The 20,953-nt window shown below is 37.4% G+C and overlaps 1 protein-coding gene across 13 annotated transcripts in view; it reads left to right on the forward strand.

Moving 5' to 3' along the window:
* Window positions 1–20,953, forward strand: part of Cask (calcium/calmodulin dependent serine protein kinase) — a 309,975-nt gene that overhangs the window by 141,309 nt on the left and 147,713 nt on the right. For all 13 annotated transcript variants that reach the window (XM_051179168.1, XM_051179169.1, XM_051179174.1 and 10 more), the window contains exons 4-5: window positions 13,216–13,293; window positions 16,722–16,794. In XM_051179168.1, coding sequence (XP_051035125.1) covers window positions 13,216–13,293; window positions 16,722–16,794 — 151 coding nt within the window. The remainder of the gene's footprint in view (window positions 1–13,215; window positions 13,294–16,721; window positions 16,795–20,953) is intronic.

Consider the following 20,953-nt stretch of genomic DNA (forward strand, 5'->3'; position numbering starts at 1 on the left):
GGTCTTGCTTTGAAGTAAAGTATGAGACAAGAACATGACTAGAGATAAGTTTGAACATGTCATAATAAAACCATCAGTAATGTTTACAACTTCATGCTGCCCATTATATTTTATTGTCTTTTAAATCTTCTTAGTAACCAACTGATTTTAATTGCGATGTCCATTTTGCAGATCAAAAATGATACTTATAAAGTTGCAGCTTGTTCGAGTCTACAACAGTATGTGCTGTAGCCAGAATTCTAACTTAGGCAGTTTGATTCTAGGGCCCCCTCATAATTACTATGCTATGTCTATGGCTTTTGATTCCATGTTACCAAGGTTTTTAATCCATATATTCAGCAAGTACTTATAGAATGCCTGCAGTGTACAAGGTATTGTTCTAAGTGCTACAGATTTAGCAGTGAGTAATTCTAAGTCCATAAATACATCGACTTAATATTGTAATGGAAGAGATTAACGGGTATGTAATACTAAAAGTGAGTGTTGAATGTGCCATTAGGAGTGGAACCATGTGGGGGGTAGAGAATGCTGAGTGTTAAAGACTACTGCTCACTTCAGATAGGATATTCATGAAAGCCCAGTCTTAGGAAGTGACCTTTAATTACTTGTAAAGCGTGACTGTATAGGTGATAGAGCACATTAGAATAATTTTACCAAAGTAATAATATAATCAGATTTGTACATGGGAGAGAGACCTCTAAATTCAGTATGAAAAGCAGTACAAGACAGTTAAAACAAAAGTTAGTGAAAAAAATCCATGCAAAATACAATTTGGAGTTCAACTTCTTTATTGAGAGAAGGACCAAAAGCTCCTACAGGGAAGAGGGAGCAGGAGTCGTGCCCATGAATGAAGCCAAGAGATGGATGGTGATCCTGAACCTGCTGTATTGGCTGAGGAAGACTCTGGCCAGCAGATACAAAAGAATAGTTCAAGGGGTCAGAAGAAAAAGAAATCTAGAAATCTCTACTTAAAGAGAGGCAACTGGGATCAATATGTAAAATTATGTATATATATATATATATATATATATATATATATATATATATATAAATCTTTTAACAAGATACAAGACAAAGCTACCATTGTAAAACTCTCAGTATGGAAAATTTGAACTCAAGAAAATGTAGATAATAGAAAAAGGAATTTTAAGTCTCCAAAAGTTTGAGCTCAATAAAATATAGATAATATGAAAGGGGACTTTGAAGAAATAACAACCATAGAACAAGAGGTAAATTTGGTAAATTTTGAAAAAGCCTTAGGGAATGTGGTATATATGCATACGTATATGTATCTGGCAGTCTGTCTCTCCTTTTGGAACTAATATGGGCCGGTTGAAAGGTAGCATGGAAGAAACAGTAGAGAACAAAGAACAATTAGCTAGAGCTCTTAAGTATAAAAGAGAAACTGAGAACCATGAAGGCCAATTGGACAATATCCAACATACTTTTTGAATAGGAATTCAAGAAGTAGAGTGTAGAGAGAATGATGAAAAGGAGAGGCTTCACTAAAGAAATAATAGCTAAAAATGGACCCAAGTTGAAGAAACACTAGCTTTTCAGAAGTTTTGGGAATAGATAGTTAATGCTCATCAACTCAGGTCATTTGCATTTGTGCTGATAATAGAACACATAACTATTGTTGTCCAATACAAGCCACCTTATGAGTCTAGCTCCCAGTTATAGGTAGGAGTCACTACCATTGACATAGGGTCCATTGTACATCTTGGCACCTCAGTTTCTACTTTGCCTGCTTGAGAATGAAATGAAATGCAAGAGTAGTTTGATCACTATACTAAATATTACATTCATTGCCATAGTCATTAATGCTATTTAGTATAGAGCTTCAGGATTAGGGGTTTTAGAACCCCAGAGCCTGTTGCTTATATTCCAGTCCTTGCTGTACTACTTTGTAACAATGTAACTTTGAACAAATTACATAACATTTGTATTAAGCTTCAATTTCTTCACCTGCAAAATAGTATTTGTCTCCTAGTGTTGTTATAGGCATCAAATTAATACTTACAAGCCACTTAAAATGGTATGGCAAATAGTTAAATGCTCCATAAATCTCTGGTATTAGCTATTAACATACCTGTTTTTAACAGGAACATCCAGTATTTTAATCCCAGAGGAGTGACTAAAACAAAGTTATAGTAAATGGGAATAATAAATTTAGGTCTCTCTGTGTTCCTGTAATACTCAAAGGATCAGTTTAGCTAACTGCTGGCTTTTACTTGTCCATGTAAACAGTTTTGTTGCTGTTTGAAAAATTGGCCATGATGTTATTTGAACATTTTTTTTATTTTTTTTTCTTTTTTGCCTTGTAATTCCTGAAATTTAGAATTAATTTATAGGCATATAGGATATCCTCCTCAGGACATATAAGAGGTTTATAAGTACCAACATTAACATTTCATTTTAGTTAAATTCTTGGAAGTAAGAATTAAACCAGCTGATTTGATTTCAATATGCAAATGACAGTTAAAAAAAAACAGAAAACCAATAATTAACTGAATGATTTTTTTAAGACTATCCTTACATATGTCAGATGTAAGAATTCGGGGACCTGGGGAGATAGTGCCTGCCATGGAGCCATGTGAAAAAGCCAGTGTGGTTGTATATGTCTGTAAGCACAGTGATCAGGAGGTAGAGATAGGTAGTCTATGAGCTCCAGGTTGAATGGCAGACCCTGTCTCAAAAACCAGGGTAAAAAGCTATCAGGAAAGACATTGAACATTGGTCTCTGGCTTCCATATGTGCATGTGCAGACGCGCACGAGTACACTCACACACACAAATAATTTAGAAGCAATCTGGTGCATTGATTGTGATTGATTTAGGATGGCAGGGGTTCTCTCCCAGCTCTCACCTACAAGGATGTGCAGGACTAGATCAGACTTATAAGAAAATTGAAAAGAAATGTGTTTAGGTATTTACATGATTATGATTTAGAACTAATGAAGGTTAAAAGGCCATTTAGGGGAGAAGGCTGGGTAGAAAAGAGACTTGAGGACCTTGGACTGCAGACACTGTAATGTGCAAGTTTAACTCAAGCCACTGAGTGTTGTAGGTGAAATCTATAGATAGCTTGGAAATAACAGCAGGTTTGAAACATGACTTACCTATTGAGTTCCAGACTAACGTGGCATGAAGAGTGAGAACTTGTCTCAAAAATAAATTCTGTGGTATGACTATTGTCACTGATATCTGGAGGTTAGGGAGATGGGGATTCACTTGTGGGGATTACTGAGAACACTGAGCACACAGTTAAGTTGCTATATGATAGAACAGGGACTGTGGTTTCCATCTGCCACCTTTTTTTGACTAGGAAATTCACAGAACTTCAGAGAGGTATAGAACCATGAACAGCTAATAGCGAATACTCAGAGAACTTATGCTATTTTAAGATGTTCTGCAGTTCCTTGAAGTGTGAATTTTGGTTTGGTTTGGTTTTTGTTTTGTTTTGTTTTGTTTCTCTTTTATCCACTAGGAGGCACCATTATCAAGCAAAGCTCTAGTGAGGAGTTGCGAGGAACACAAGAATTGGAAGTACTTTTGAAAATCTGTTTGCAATTTGTTGAGATACCTAGAACATGTTTAGTGGCACTCTCCTTTTTTTTTTTTTTTTTTTTTTTTTTTTCTTTAAGACGATGTTGTAGTATGTGGCCCAGGCCAGGCTGACCTTGAACTCAGAGACCCAATTGTCTTCTGAGTTCTGGAATTAGAGTTGGGTGCTACCACACTAGACCTTGTAGAACATGTTTAGCAACTTGTAAATCTGATGGATAAGTCAGTATCTCTGATCCAAAGATACAAAATACCCCCAAATCCTAAAGTTTGGAGTAGCAAAGTAAAGCCACAAGTGGAAAATTCTATACTTCACCTTATGTGATAGGTGACAGTGAAAACACAGGCACATGAAAATTTTGATAAAATTACCTTCAGATTATTTATAGCCTTTATATATAAAACACAAATGAATTTTGTGTTTAAACTGGAGTCCTGTCTCCATGGTGTGTGTGTGTGTGTGTACATGCTCCCTTGCTATTGAAAAATTGAAAAGCTTTTGAAACCGGAAACACTCTGCTCTTGAATACTTTGGGTGAGCAAGACATTGCCTCTCCAGGTCTTAAATTCTCAGACACAGGGTAACAGGCTTCCTTCACACACTTCCCATGTACAGAACATGCTAGGGATGGCCTAAACTAAGGAAGGCTGCCTGTGACATGCGTTAAAACGGTATCTGTACCCTGATGAGCTAGCAAAGTACAAAGGAGAATGTGTTGGATTTGCAACCCCTTCTTTCCATGGCTTTTCCCCCTTCCTTTGGTGTTCTGCCTACTTATGTCCACTTACCCTCACTTGATGCTCTTATTGGTATAGTCATTCCTTCCATGACTTTGAGAAGACGCTCCTTCAGCACCCACTCAGAGGGGTCTTCATTTTAGGTTCTACCAGACATTCAGATCCATGAAGCTATGAAAGGCCATACTGGGCATCAGCTGTCCCAGAGCTCCCAGCCAGGAAAGTAACAGCATTCCCTTTCTGTAGGAGCCCATTGAGCAATACATGTGATAAAGTTCAGAAAATTAAAGAGAATTTTAAATAGTGTAGAGAAAACTAGCAGTTCAGAAAAGTGTGCCCTACCCCTAAACACAAATAGGAATACTACAGACTGAATTGAGTTTGTAGCTTATCAGGAAAAGCCAACAAGTGATAGAATATTGTTTAACAGATATTTGGTTAGCCTTTAAAACTTTAAAGGACTAAGGTTCACAAAGGAAAACATCAATAGATTTTTTAAAAGCTGAAAAAAATAATTTGACTTGATATTAAAATAGAAGAGTAACATTCCATTGAGCATAAAAGTTCACACCAATAAAAGACACTGGGGAGAAACATTTTAAAAAGAAAGGGAAGATATTAAGCTTTATATACAAGTAGGTGAGGACAAAAATAGATGATTCTAACCAAAAGAAATACAATTAGTAGATAGGCACTTGGGGCTATATTCAACTTATTTTAATGTTTTGACAATGTATCATAATTGCTTTATTAAGCCATAAAATTCCCATTCTAGTGAGTGAGACCTTTCTCCATTGACATGGTGGTTTTTTCATTGACAGTCCTAAGTACTTCTCTGGTCCTTGCCTAGATTCACACTGAAAGAATATGATTGTGGCCTATTTACAGTATCCATAGGAAGGGAAAACTTTTCTCAGATTAGAGCCTCACACGTTTCTTTATCCACCACAAACCTACCTCACATGCTGACTCACTTCTGGGACCCCATCCAGGCTGGATTGTTCCGTTTAGAGAAGAAATACCTTGAGACACTGCCTTCCTCTAAACTACCTCCTTAGCTCCGCTCTTGCACTTCTGCTCTTTTTTGCATCCTCTTCCTACCTCTTTTCTTCAGAGCCCATCTCAGAGGCTGCCTACTTCATGGAAATTTTCCAAATCCTTCAAAGATAGAGCATCTATCTCCCTCCATCAGAATGTGAAGATGCACTCATCTTTGGTTTTGTTTTGCTTCCATTTGTTTCTTCATCGCCTCTTCTATGATGTAGGCTCTTAAACGATAAACTACTCATGAAACTGGTCTTTGTATCCACCCGGTAGTGAGTGTTCACTAACTGAATGAGGCTAGATTCCCCCTCCCAGTTATGGAATGACATAGATGCAGGAAGAGTAAGAAAGGCTTCTGAGTGTGATTTCTGTCTTTCTGAAATGAACTCATTTCTCATAAGTGTTCATAAATAATCACCAGTATATGGGATTTTATAATGAAGGTAAAGTTGTCTACAGTCTAATTGTATAGACCAGATGGGTGCTTGCCTGTAAAATAAACAGTAAGTGGCAGTCTATATGATCGTAGGCCCAGATTCTTAAAGCCCACATTACGTATTCAGGAGGGAGAAGAGTTGGGAGCTTTGATAGACAGGAATGTTCATAGGAAGTTAATGAAGGGCATCGGTGCAGGTGTAGGAGTCAGACATGTATAAAATTAGACAGAGGCATAACAAGGACCAAAAAATAAGGAAGAGATACTGGTAGTGCACCATTCGTGATGATATCAAATCAAAACCACAAAGTTGTAAATTTTGAGGAAAAATAAAACAAAATTAAGAAGATTCTTTTTAATCAGCAGATTAGTTTGTATATGCAGGCATTACAGGGCTTACCATCAAGTGTACTGGACAGGCATAATGGCATATACCTATAATATCAGCACTTAAAAAAACTGAGTCAGAGGAAGCCCTATGAGTTCTAGGCCAGCCTGGACTACAAAATAAGACCTTGGTCTTAAAAGATCAACACACACACACACACACACACACACACACACACACACACACAGAGAGAGAGAGAGAGAGAGAGAGAGAGAGAGAGAGAGAGACTTATTAAATGTAGAGATTCAGAAGTTTCATTTAAACAATAAATAATAGCATCTACATGTATCATTTAGAAGGGTGAGGATGGGGAGCTCTGCAGTTTGAAGGCACCCCCCCCAACATGTTCGTGTTCCCGAGCACAGTGGTCTAGACCATGGGACCTCCATAGTTGGCATGAAAATGAATGATGCACAGAATCTGGATGTTTTCCTCTTTGAAACCTAACCAGTTTTGGGGGTACTACATGAACCTCAAAGTCAGGCTGCCTCAGTTTGAATCCTGAACTTATCAGAGGTCAGAGCCAGCCAGGGCTATGTAGTAAGATTCTGACCTGAAAGTGTAAAGAGAGAGAGAAAGAGCATCATATGACCTTTCACTTACCATGTGCTGTTTCTCAGTTTTCTCCTAAATAAAATGGATATGCTTGTGCTACCTTACCTTCCTGGAGCCAGTGACTAAACCAGTGCATGGAAAACACCTAGAAAAGCCCATCACATGACTATGCACTGAATACTACTAGCTTAATTGTTTTATTACAGCAAAATAAGATCATTGTCACAAATTATTGAATTCAAACAGTTTTGTAAGGGCCATTTTAACACTGTTCTGAAGGAATCATTTCACAGTTTTAAATTATTAGAACTGATTTCTTGTGATAAATGGCTGTTAATGAAAAAGTAAAAGGAAGCAAAGTGTTTCAGGCATCATCCAATCCACTCTTGATGTCAATAATATAAAACATCATTTATATTCCCCACTGTGAGTTTGCCAGTTTATATAGGCATTCTCTTCTTTTCTTTTTTGGAAACAGGTTTTCTCTGTAGCTTTTGAGCCTGCCCTGGAACTTGCTTTGTAGACCAGGCTGGCCTCAAACTCACAGAGACCCACCTGCCTCTGCCTCCTGAGTTTTGGAAGTAAAGGCGTTCACCAGCACTGCCTGGCTTATAGGCATCCTTTTTTTTTTTTTTTAATTTAAATTAAAAACAACTTTATTTTACATGCCAATCCCAGTTCTCCCTCCTGTCTTCCCAGTCCCCCCACCATCTCCCCATCCCACCCTCCCATCCACTCCCCAGAGCGGGTGAATCCTCCCATGGGGGATCATCAAAGTCTATCACATCATTTGGGGCAGGACTGAGGCCCTCCTTGTGTATCTAGACTGAGAGAGTATCCGTCCACAGGGAATGGGCTCCAAAAAGCCAGTTCATTAGGCATTCTTCTGTCACTGGAATTTCAGTTACTTTCCAACTCCTATTACTACTAACTATGATAAACCATTCTTGTTAAAACTGGGAGATATCCCTAATTCTTCCCTTTAGAATAAAATTAACTGAGTCAAAGAACACATGTATATTTTAAAGAGTCTGACAAACACTATAAAGTTGTCTCCCAGAAAGGTTATGTTGATTATTGATGTACTTTTCCATGAACAATGAATTTGCCAACTAAAGAAAAGTTTCTCCAAGGCCAAGTTAATAGGGGTGTGTGTGTGTGTGTGTGTGTGTGTGTGTGTTGCATGGATTGTCTTCTTACACTGAGATAAGTTATTAAAATGTAGTGCTATAGCTCAACTATTTATACTAGGTTAGCCTAGAACTGACAGCAGTCCTGACTGCCTCCACTTCTAGAATGCTGGGATTAAAGATGTGCATAACCGTGCCTAGCCCAATACCTCAATCTTACATGTTTTGACACCTACACTTTATTATGAATCTTAGAAATATTTTCTAATCATCATTATGAGCTTTTCCTTGGATGATAAGTTACTGAGCATGCTGCCTTCAACCAGCAAGTTTTGAGGGGATTTTATTGTTGTTTTATTAATTTACTTCTAACACAGCTGCCTTATGATCAGGAAACATAACCCTGAACGCTTGCTTTGGCTGAAATTGCTAGGTTCACCTTTTACCTAGATAGTAATTAATAATAAGCATTTAGGGGTTTTCTATGCTAGCAGTATGTCACAGCAGACTGTACTCTATATTCCAATTTTCAAAACACAGCTGTGTAGCCTTTGGCAGGCTCTTCAGACATCTGCCGAACAAGAGTTCAGTCTCCCCTCTTAGCTCAGCCAGGTGCAGAAGCATCAGGATGCTGTCACTTCATAGTTCCCCCAAAGTGTCCTCTCACAGCTGCCTCCTTATATAGCTCACTTTCTCCATGACACTCCCACCACCCCCACCGCCCAGGGCAGAAGCAGCTCTACTTGCTCATGTCTTTGGGCTCTGATCTGTTCTCTGTTTTCAGCTCACTGTGCTGTTTGTTCTTTGAAGATGTAAAATTGCTTTTTCTAATTTCATCTAGGTTTTATAGTTGTTTGTGTCATCTTCAGAGAAATTGCTGGTCAGAGAAATTTGTCTTTTTTTTAAACAGTGTTCCTCAAAGAGTCATTTGCATACAAATACCAGCCTGCCACCTCTTACAAGTTGGTGTGCTATGAGACAGGTATAGAAACTGCCTGTCAACATGTAGAAATTGCTGTGACAATAGCTCTGAAAATCATAATGTATGATGCTATGTTTTCAGCTCAAAAGGCCAGAGTGGCAGAATTGGGAGTGGCATATTCTTACCCTTTTCAGAATACACATACTCATACCTTGTGACCTATTTTGTTTGAGACATTGACTTTGGATCATTTTCTTAATTATATGAATAATTCTTGATTCATGTAGACAAAGAGGAAACAGTTAAAGTCATTCATTCATAATTCCACCACTTTTCATGATTTATAGTCACCTCCCCTGGTTTCTCTCCACATGTAGTACAGAAGCCCTCCCCATCCTTTTCCATACAGGCTTTTTTCTCCCTCTCATTTCACTCTTGGGAGACAACTAGGAAAATACAAAACCTGCTTTCTGAAGATTCATAAACTGCTGAATAAGTACCCCAAGAAGGCAAATCAAAGAGAATAGCAATAAAAGAAGCCTTCTCACTGTTTTTGAAAGTATCATATTTTCAAATAGTGTCTCAAAGGAAACAAATCATCAGTTTTGTATAAAATATTCAAGTTCATTATATCAGGATTGTGTCTATTATGCATATGTATAGATTAAATTTATGGTGAATAAAATTTACATACATAACAATATTTTTAGTTTTTAGTTCTGTATCTCATGAAACTAAAAATTAATGCATTGATTTTACTTGATATCAGTTAATGTTATGAATAATCAGATGCCTTTAATAATAGGAAGGTATAACTGAATGGTGGTGGTGCATGCCTTTAATCCCAGCACTTGGAAGACAGAGGCAGAGGGATCTCTGTTAGTTCAAGGCCAGCCTGGTCTGCAGAGTGAGTTCTAGGACAGCTAGGGCTATTACACAAAGAAACCCTGTCTCAGAAAACTAAATAATAATAATGATGATAATGATAATAATAATAATAATAGAAAGATGCTTTCATGGTTGTCATTCTTGCTAAACAATCCTTCCGTAAACATGCCTGCATATTTTAAAATGAGTTACACCTGTAATTTTGTTCAGTGCTCCTGGTTATGAATCTCTGAATTTTAAAAAAACATATAATGTTCAAAAGACCTCATTTATTAATAACTAAAACACCAGAGCTACGGAAGTAACTCAGTATTGGAGTGCTTGACTAGCTTGTGTGAGGCCTTGGGTTCTATCCTCAGCACAGAAGAAAGGAAGGGAGGGAGACAGGAAAAGAGAGAACTAGCTACATATAGATATAATACCTATGGAAGAAATAATAATACTTGAAATCAATATAAAGAAACCTTAAATTCATAACTTAGAGATATGAAAAGAAATAAGAGTTACACTACTCAGATAAAAATACTAAATTCTGGAAGTTAATATATAAATAATTCCATCTGAGCTAAAATATAAAGATATTTGACAGTTTCACAAAATTGTTTCAATTTTTAACTGGAAGAAAAAGTTCATAAAGATAATGTGAAACTTAATTTTGCCTAATATTATAATATGCTATTATAGTATTTAAAATTGTATAATAGTAGATACAAGAATAGACCAGTCAGTGGAAGGTAACAGAAACAAACAAAGAAAAAAAAATACCTATGTGTATAAGTGCATCTGTGAAGTTTCTCATTGGAAGTACTAGTATTTCAGATATGACCAGAAAGTAACGTAGTGATCATTTCTGGTAGCTATAGCACTAGTCAGTGAGTAATTCCTAGTTATTTCTCAGACTCCTTCCCTTCCTAGACTTTGTCCTCTCATCACTTTGCCACCTTCCCAGCACCATCTTCTTCCCCCCTCTCCTGCCCTATATCCTTCTGAAAAGTCTTCCTTTTGTGATACCTTTGGCTTTCTTCTTTACCTGACTTTTTGAATAGTACTTATCCTTAAATTTCAATGAAAATGAAAAATGCCTATATAGAAGAAATTCTTTACTATGAGATTTCTTTTTTTAGTTCTCATAGATCAACTAACCAACTTAAACTGCAGCCATTTTTCACCCTACATTAAAGAGAAATAAGGAAAATACTCAGCTTTTCCAATAATCAAAGAATTGTAAATTAAAGCCAGCATAAATGATTGCCTCCTGTGGCATGGTAGAGGAAAGGGCACTCTGCAGTAACAGTATGAATTGTTAAAATGTGTCTGAAAGTATGGATACCAAAAGCATTATTATAAATACTTGACCTAATAATTCCTACTCAAGAATTCTCTTCTAGAACATGATCAGAGTTGTTCACAAGCCTTGAGTACACAAAGAATACAAAAAAATTTTTAAAAAACACAGATTTTTTTATCATAGTAAACATTTTGAAGAATCCGACTTGACACTGAAAAATGCCCAAGAAGTATGACATTTAAGACTCCTAGAAATAGTGGAGAGGGTGTCTGAATGGGCCTTCCCGTTAATGAGATTAGTGACTATCCTGTCATCATAGAATCTATATCCAGTGACTGATGGAAACAGGTGCAGAGATCCACAGCCAAGCACTGGGCTGAGGTCCAGGAGTCCAGTTGTAGAAAGAAGGGAGGAATCATATGAACAAGGGGGTGGGGGTGGGGGTCAAGATCATAATGGGGAAAACCACAGAGACAGCTGACCTGAGTCAGCAGGAGCTCACAAACACTGGACTGACAGCTGTGGAACCTGCATGGCACTAAACTAGACCCTCTGAATGTGGGTGACAGCTCTGTGGCTTGATCTGTTGTGTTGGGGGAGAGTTGTGGGGGTGGAGAGCTGGCAGTGGCACCAAGACCTACCCCGGGTGCATGAACTGACATTTTGGAGCCTATTTCCTATGGTGGGATACCTTGATCAGCCTTGATACAAGGGGGAGGGGCTTGGTCCTGCCTCATCTTGGTATGTCAGACATTGTTGACTCCCCAAGGACTGGATGGGGGTGTGGAGATGGGAGAAGGGGAGGGAGGGGGAAATGGGATTGGTATGTAAAATGAAAAAATTTAAATAAAAAATGTTAAAGTCTTATATAAATATGGGAATGTTTCATTTGTGTAAAACCATACTAAGATCTAAATGATGTAATCAACTGTTCATTAAAGTTCTTTGTGCTCAGTCTTCTGCTTAGTATTGAATTGGAGTGTGTTGAGTATAAACTGTTTTTTAGGACTTTCTACTCTTGTTGAACTGTTGTAGAGTGTGACAGTGTATACTTGTTCTTTGCATACCCAATAGGTGTAGCTGTAGGCATTGGGAAAAGCAATGGACACAACCAGACTGATTTAAGTACTGTTCCTATCTATCCAATAACTAGATTTACTTGAGAATCAAACTGCTAACTTTATGGGGTGCTTAATCAGAAGTGTGAAAGGAGATCTGACAGACTGCTTCCCATGAACTCTCATAATAATAGTGTGTGAGTGCCCTGACTTTCCATTTAAGGAATTTGTGTCTCAATATTTTACCTGCAGTAATTATACTGAAAAGTGACCTAGAGAATTTGTAAATACTTTATATGCATTATAAATATATTCACTGTTAGTATTTGAATAGTTTTTAATATAAGTGATCTTACATGAGTTTCATGTATGTACCTGTATGTTTGTGTGTACTTAGGTTGCATAAAGTCTAAATGGCATGGTGCAGGCTATAGTTTGTTAGCAATTAAAAGCTGGTAATCACTGAGGGAGTTTGCTTTGTAGATGGGAATGGAATGAAAATTTGAATTAAGATGTTTTAAATATGAGAAAGTATATACAAAGGCATATGCCAGGAAAAAGGAAAAGGAAATGGGATATTAATAAAGTAATAATAAGATCAGTCTATGTAAAGTTTGATTTTTCTTAAAATGTCATGGGTAGAGTAGATCGAAGAGATCTCACCTCCAAGGTGAGAAATTGAGAAATTTTAAGTTTTAAGGCAAGGTAGTATTAGAGGGTATTAGTAGCACATCAATGTGTTAGAATGTGTCTATAGCAATTGATTTGGGTAATAGAAGGTAAAATAAATAAATAATGTATTGGCTTATTATTTTTTCCTTTCACAGAATGTAACTTAAATTTCCCATTTATTGGTGCTAGTGATTTCAAAATGTTGGTGGGGGGGGAACTTTGTATTCTTAGACTACAAAGAGAATTTGGTAATTTAATTCAAAACTTATACACACCACCTCTAGAGTTGCTCTCTTAGACTTATTGCTGATATTTGTGTTATTTGATACTTCTGTTAGCTTAATCTCTGTAAAAAAAAAAAAGTCTTTTTCTGTAGATTTTCAACACATGGTTATAATACCTTCTATAGTTGTGTGCTTTTCATTGAAAGAAGGGGGATTTAAGTAATGCACCCAACAATGATATGTTCACTTTGAATGTTGTCTTGGAAGTTCCTCTTTTCTCATGTTATTTTTCCCATTTCTCTGCAGTATGGATGGAGCAGATCTGTGTTTTGAAATCGTAAAGCGAGCTGATGCTGGTTTTGTGTACAGTGAAGCTGTGGCCAGGTATGTGATCTGCATGTAATCCCCAGAAGTAAAGCGGAAATAAGAGATGGAATTGACCATAGAATCACAGGAAGTCACCAGCTCTTCTGTCTGCAAGGACACTGCAGTATGCAGTGTAGAAGCTGACAGTAGCTGGAAATGTGCAGCGAATGGCCAACCCTGGATCTGCTAACATGACTGCTTTTGCACACAAATGCTCCTATTTTACCCATTCCTGGTGTCTTTCTACAAACAGGGGTTTGGTAGCCCAGGACCCATGTAAAATTAAGCTTGAGGGTTTGGCAAATTGTACCTCATTAGTTCTTTATGTTGCTTTTTAGTGATCTTTCAGTTTCTTATGTAACCAGTTAATCTAAGGGAAGCACATAAGAATAAGAGGAGGAAAATTAAAAGCCCTATTTTTCTGTTGAATACATTGCTTCGGGCCAATATGTGGTCTTTGAACCAAGCGACAGCTGTTATACCTAGTGGAACAGTAGTCATAAAAACCTAATGACTCAAAAGAGAAGCAAATATGGAAAATTATAGTAGCCATGTATGCACTACACCACTAGCTTATAGACTTAAAGCAATACAGCTCTCTGCTTTGATTGGACTCAGTCACAGCACTGGCAGGTTCCTGATTTGAATAACATGAGCTAGAGCATTCCTCCTCAGTCACTGGCCACAATATGGTAAAGGGTTCAGATTGTTTAGATTGTCATCCTTTATTGTGCTTCCAGAGTAACAAGCATGCTCTAATACTACACTTGGTGTTATCTTGATTTTTCTTGTGGCATTTTTATGAATCACCTTATTAAAGTAAATGGAACTCTCAGACTTTTGCAAGCACACGCGCATGCGTGTGCGCACACACACACATTTCTTAAAGAATTCAAGGGAACTTTTGTATTTTTTTTTTTTTTTGGTCACCAAGCATTGACCTGGACCTAGGACGTCTTGCATGCCATGCTGGTTAAGTCCTCTACTCTATACCCTCCAATGGTCTTTCGTTCATTTACTAAGAACAACATAAAGTAAGAAAAATCAAAATTTTAGAATTTTCATTCTTTGAAATTTTCCTGCATGAAGGGAGTTGATTTTTTTTTTTTTTTCCTTTTGCCGCACGGCCACACTGGAGCACCTGGCATACTTGGTGGCCACTACTTTTCCTCTTATCTCCAGTTTTTGGTAACTTTTCTTAGTTTTCCTTCAACTTCAATCTTGGTCTGGGTCTCAGCATATGCACATAGAAGTAATGTTATGTGGTTAAATGATTTCTAGGCTCCCGGAATCTTGAGACTTTATAGGAAAGATAGCTGTTTGTGTATATATCAAGATGAACGCTTATTGATTTTTAAAAACCCAACTATATTTGCTGTTAAATGGTGGTTTTATGAAAGGAACTCTTGCGAATGGAACAGAAAAAAACAGCAGTGCGACCAGCAAGTGACATTGCTCAGAAATGTTTGGACACACCTTATTAAAGTATCTTCTTCTCTAACAATGAAAAAGGTACCACTCAGGTGGTATCATTAGCTGTATTTCCTCTTATCCCAGATCACTAACAGGGTATAGAGAGTCTTCTCGTGGTATGTAGTATTTGGCCAGGTGACTTCTGACTTTCTTCTCTCTGGTACTGTGATTTTCTATTAGGAAATTTAGCTTGTATGGGTAGTTCAGTGAGTCCAGATGCAAGACTTAGAGACTCAGATAATCAAATGGTAAAGCTGTTTTTCTCTAACTGGCTGAGTTTCAAGCAGAGTGGCAAACATGGCACAAAGCATGGATCTGTGTAGTACTTATTTAGTACAGTATAACACAGCCCAGTTAGTGACAGCCTCTGTCCTTTCCGTGTTAATGAGTTGTGGAACAGGCTAACACTGGGTTGTCTACTCTAGCTCTTATAATCAGAGTGATCTCTTTTCTAATAACTACAATAATAATGACTTTACTGCAAGGTTCAAACCTCTTTGACATTTGTTGTTAGCCATTTCAAGGGATCACAGCTCCTCCAAGGTCTACTTTGAATGAGTAAAAGTCCTCAACAGTAAGTTAATCCTCCTGACTTAAACAAAACTTTTAACTGGTCCAGACAAAGCCCTTACATGTCTATTCTCAGTAGAGCATCACACTGAGAACTGCTTAGGGCCCAGGTGTGGAGAGATGATCTGCACAGGATAAAAGGCTGCTTTACTTTTAAGTTTGGATTGTTTTCTCCCGTACATTTTATTTTTTAAAGGGAAACTTGTAATCTATTATAATACATAAAATAATCCATATGTTTACTAGAGGGATATTTGTATAGGCATGTTAGACCGTAGTGTACCAAAGAGGAAACTTGACAGAAATCTTTCAGTTATAAAGCAGGAAAACTTTTTGTCCGAAGTCATAAACCTGTATATTGTGAGTGCTCTAACTTCAATTATTTTGTTTTATTTAGTGTCAGAAATATGCTATCCAAAAGCACAATCAAGTGTAATAAGCAGTGTATAATAAAATGTTGAAATACAGCACTTCTATACAGTGGCTGCTTGAGATAAAAAGGGAAGACATCTCTGTCTTGCCTTAGTTTGACTTTCCAATTTTGTATTTTATGATGGTATAAAAGGATGTGTAGTCAATAGAAACTACACTTTAGGTTTTCCTGGACTAGTGTTATGCAGTGTGACATCGCTAATGTGTTTTGAGCATACTTAAGGCAAACTGAGCTTAGACTCTAATTTTTGGTAATACATTAGGGATGTATTTAATACATTTTCAACTTGCCATATTTTCAGCTTCAGGTGGTCTCATCCAGATGTAAACCTATAATAACTGCAGGAACATTTAGACTCTTTTCATACTCTGTCATTAGTTGATCCTGTTAGAACTTAAAAAAATTAATTTTTCCTTTGTTCTTTGCCTGTACCTAGTGGAAGCCTCTGCAGACCCCAGCTGCTTAGAAATAGCCTTGCTTCATTCATGAGTACCTTCAGCTAAAGCCTGATTAACTTACAAAGAGAAATTGCATATGTACAGGTTCTATAGATTCTCCTCATGACTAAATGGACACAATGCAGAGAGCTACTTTTAGTGGCTGACTGAAGACCACAACCCCTTTATTCAGAATCCTTCTAATAGCTTCAAGCGGTTTCCTTCATAGCAATCCAGTTTAGCTAAATAGAGGTAACCAAGATATTAGAGGGATATGGAGATGTGTGTGTGTATATATATATGGCTTGCCTCTTTGGCGTGTTTATGCTGTTTATTGATTATGTGGAATTCTTTTGACTTAGCTCAGAAAACATTGTTTTTTGAAGAAGCATATAAGTTTGTCAACTTTTTTTATTAAGTCACTGTCTTGTTTGCTCAAATGAAAGATGTTTGTAGGTAGCTAATGTAAATGTGGGACTTAATAAAGTAGAGGCACTATGTATTAATTTTTAGACTTCTCTTGTATTTTACAGCCATTACATGCGACAGATACTGGAAGCACTGCGCTACTGTCATGATAATAACATAATTCACAGAGATGTGAAGGTAAGTATTTCTTGTCATTAACTTTAATGTTTATGAAGGGAAACTTAGTGGTAATCATAATATTAACCAAGGATTTCTCCTTAATACAGAGAGCATCTTAAATTTTACTTGCAAATAAGCATCACTTACTTTGTATTCAGAGTCATTGTACTAATCAACAGGAACACTGTGATTTCAGTTTCCTTAGTTTTTTTCCTAAAAGATACATGCAGTCTAATGTATTTTCCTCTTTTGCCATGAGAAATAAAGAAATCACAAAGCCAGTAAGTAAGGAAAACAAAACTATTTTTTAAAAGATTAACTATATTCGTAAATTTATCATTTGTTTTTCTAAAACTTTTCTGTAACTGAATTTCTTTCAAGTAAAGCTGAAGTATTGTAAACTATAATAATAATAATAATAGGAGACGAGAAGAGTACTAAAGTAACAGATACCCGAAACCAAAAACCATTTATCGGGTTAGAGCCAAGGGAGAATGTTGCCTTGGAATCAGAGCCATCTTCATGGTCTTTGCTGACTTTATCACCATTACGCTGCAGCATCATTGTTATTTGTTAAGTAGTAAAAAATCAGTTTTAAAAAAGAAAAGAATGAAAAAAAAAAGAAAAGAATGATGAAAAAAGCCATTTCACTCCGATAATGACATTTACAAGCACACCTATCAGCACAAAATAATTAAAAATAATACCTAAGACTAGAAGAAACTTAGTGTAGGTTATGAATCATATTGAAGAACATAAACTAGTAGGGTGAAAATCCTCTCACTAAAAGTCCATATTAAATAATAAAAATTTTAAAATGAAAATAGAATCAAAACTCTAGTAGTACAAACTAGCCTACATAGCCTAATGAACAGTGAGACATGGATATAAGCTGTATAAAGACAACTACTATATTTTTATAGGACTCAAGTAGTTACATTATACCCTAAAAATAAAAGGTTACTTTAATAACTGCATATATACGGGGACTCTATGTAATCCAGCCCCATGGTAGTTTGCTGTCTAGTCCTTAACAATTTCTTTTTTCAAATATTTTGCTATAAAGCTTTGTCCCTACAGTGTCCACAGTGCTCTAACTGCCATCCAGTGTGTACCTTACTAGAGTACAAGAAGTCCAAGATAACTAAAACAGCCTTGAATTACAGTGATATCAAATAGGCAGTCTTGTTCTGGTTAGGCCTTTCTTTACAAATGCATTTGAATTACAATGCATGTAAAGTCTTAAATAGAGGGATGCCTACAGCCAGGATGTTCCTATGACCGTCGAAGATTTTCCCATTCATAATTCTGACATCATAAGTATCTTCTTTCTCTGTTCATCTAATTATGAAAGAAATTGGCAGTAGTAAGAGTTCTCATTTGGCCTACTACTAAACTCATAGTAACCTATTTTCTTTTTGAAAAATTTTTATTTACTTAACTTTTTTTCACTTTATTTACATACTGATCAGTTCCCCCTCCCTTCTCTCTTCCTGTTCTCTCCCCTTGACTCTCATCTACCTTTTTCTGATGTCATTTCCGACTCATGGTAGTTCAGATGTTGGCTTCATGGAGTTTGCTCAATAGACACATGGTGCCTCAGGATCAAGAGTTTCTTATAATTACAGGTCCCTCATGAAAGCTCACCATGTCCTATTTGGGGACGATCATGCTCCTTTATCCTCAAGAGTCTTTTTAATGCCAGCAGTAAAACATAAGACTGGTACCGTTGGAATACCACAACCAAGGATAGTCTGTGAGCCAGCACTGAGAAAAACTCTGGAGCTGTGGCTCTAGGGACTTGGACCAGGGAGTACGGGAGTGATCAAGGAAGTGCTGAACATTGGTGCATCCCACTCCCCTTTTAAACATAGCAGGAAGTCGTGGTTCTGGATAGAATGGTTGTTGTACTCTTAGACTATCATATAAGACAAATAATTTACTCTATAAAATGCATACTGAAAACTTAAAATTTGTAAAGCAGATTGTTAGTTATGTAACAGCATTGTGTGTAAAACTGTTTGCTCAACATTTTATTTTGTGTGAATTCTGTTCTTGACAAAATTTTTATGTCAATATTATTATATAACAAGTTTTAATTATGTGTAATGCTTCTAATAATATAGTCAGATTTTTGATGGGCCATGGCAAGCCAAATCAAACAAAATATGAAAATATTTGACTTCATCTTCTAGTTTAGCATCTATTTACATACTCCACAAATATCTGATTGCCCACTTCACACCAAGCGCAATCCCTGAAAGTATGATGGTATCAGAAAAGAGACTAAGGGATACATCTTATTATATACTGCTGGAATCTGGCCAACACTAAGTGACTTTAAACAACTGACATCATTTGCACCCTGTGCAGTTTGGTTAGAGATAGACTGGACCTGCTCGCCTCTGTCACCCAGACAGTTGGCCAAGGCCATGGGGCCAGTGCACAGAGGCTTCAATCAGTCTACTAACATCTCAGCCAACTGAAACTGGAGAGCTGACTAAGCCTTCTTCCTTCTCTCCTAGTCAGCGCTTCCCCAACTCTTTTCGTGTGGCCCCATCTTGAGAAGGACAGTGGCTTGGGTCTTCAAAGGAATGGAACTTACCAGGCCTGTAGATGTCTAGGCCTCAGTTATGGCTCCCTGTCACACCTATGGCATTTGATTGGTCATATCAATTATTAAAAGGTCATGGAATTAGTCTGAGTTCCATGGAAAGAAATATAACTGCCTTTTGTGGGGTCTGTTCTGTTTGTCTCAATTTTTGTTTGTTTGGATGGTTTAGTTTGATTTGGTATTAGTTTTTTGAGACAGAGTCTAGTGATTGCCCTAGCTGTTCTTGAGCTTGCTGTGTATCTGAAGTTAGCTGCCTGACTCCACCACCCCACACGCTGAGATTACAGAAATGTCACCCACCCCTACCATGCCTGGTTAGCCACATCTTTTTACTTTTTTGAAGTGCTAGAAGTATACAAAGGTAAAAGTTGTTGGGTGTGATCTTTATAGACAGGCAAACCAATCTTTATAGAGGATGGTGAGAATCATTAAAAGATAGCACCAGAGGATTTCCTGAAGGCAATCTTGAATGATGGGGTATTTGCATGAGGACAAGGGAATATTTCACAGAGAAGGAACAGTGTGTGAAAAGGCCTTCCACAGAGAAGGAACAGTGTGTCAAAGTACTTTTATATTGGGTTATATTAAATTAGTTTCTTTTTCTGAGGGACATGCCATCTAATTTTTAGGAAGCATTTAGAAACCCACTGAAGAAGGAAATGGAGAAGTAATTCTCAGACTGCACATTAAGAAATGACTAGGTAAAAATCACTGTATTTCAGTTGTCAGGGAGACCCAACAGAGTGCTTGCCGTAACGTTGGTGCCTTTTACACTTGGGTACCATTATGCTGATGGTATCTGAAATATGAGCATTTTGCATGAGTGAATGAAATATTCAATTTACTTAATTGAATTGGGTATATTTTCTTAAGATATTCATTCAAAAGATACTTTTTGAGCACCTACTATGTGGCAGACAATGTCCTAGGACCTGGAGCTACACCATTGAACAAGACGGTCATAGCCCTCATGGAGCTGACTAATACAGGGAGGCAGATAGCAAGTCACTGTACAGAAAGAAGTAAACTGAGAGTTCAGAAACTGAGAGGCACACAGGATACAGAAGCAGATAGATCTCTGTGTGTTCAAGGCCAGCCTGATCTACAGAGCACATTCTAGTACAGCCAGGATTATGGAGAATCCCTGGCTCAGAGGCGGGGGGAGGGAGGGGAGGGAGGAAGAGGAAGGAAGGGGAACATTGAAGAAGGAGCTACAGGCTTAAATAGAGCTGTCAAAGCAGGCACACTGAGATGACATGGCACCCAAGCAAAGACTTGAAGAAACTAGAGGGAGTATGATGAACCGATATATAAGAGTAAAGAAAAGTCATCCTACTAGTACCAAGACATGAACACAAGTGGCCTGCTTGGATAAGCAGCATGGAAGTCACTATGGCCCAGGCTGAGTCATCAAAACTCAGAATGAGTTAATAGAGACTGGAGGTGACTGCGCTCAGCTCAGAGCAGAGGAGGAGCATTGCAGGTGGCCAAAAAGACCAGAAGAGTGAGCAGTTAGATTGCAGCTGAACTCTGAAGGTTGTGTCAACAGAATTTCCTAATACT

This window comes from Phodopus roborovskii, unplaced genomic scaffold, assembly GCF_943737965.1.
Source record: "Phodopus roborovskii unplaced genomic scaffold, PHOROB, whole genome shotgun sequence".
NCBI classification, from domain to species: Eukaryota; Metazoa; Chordata; class Mammalia; order Rodentia; family Cricetidae; genus Phodopus; species Phodopus roborovskii.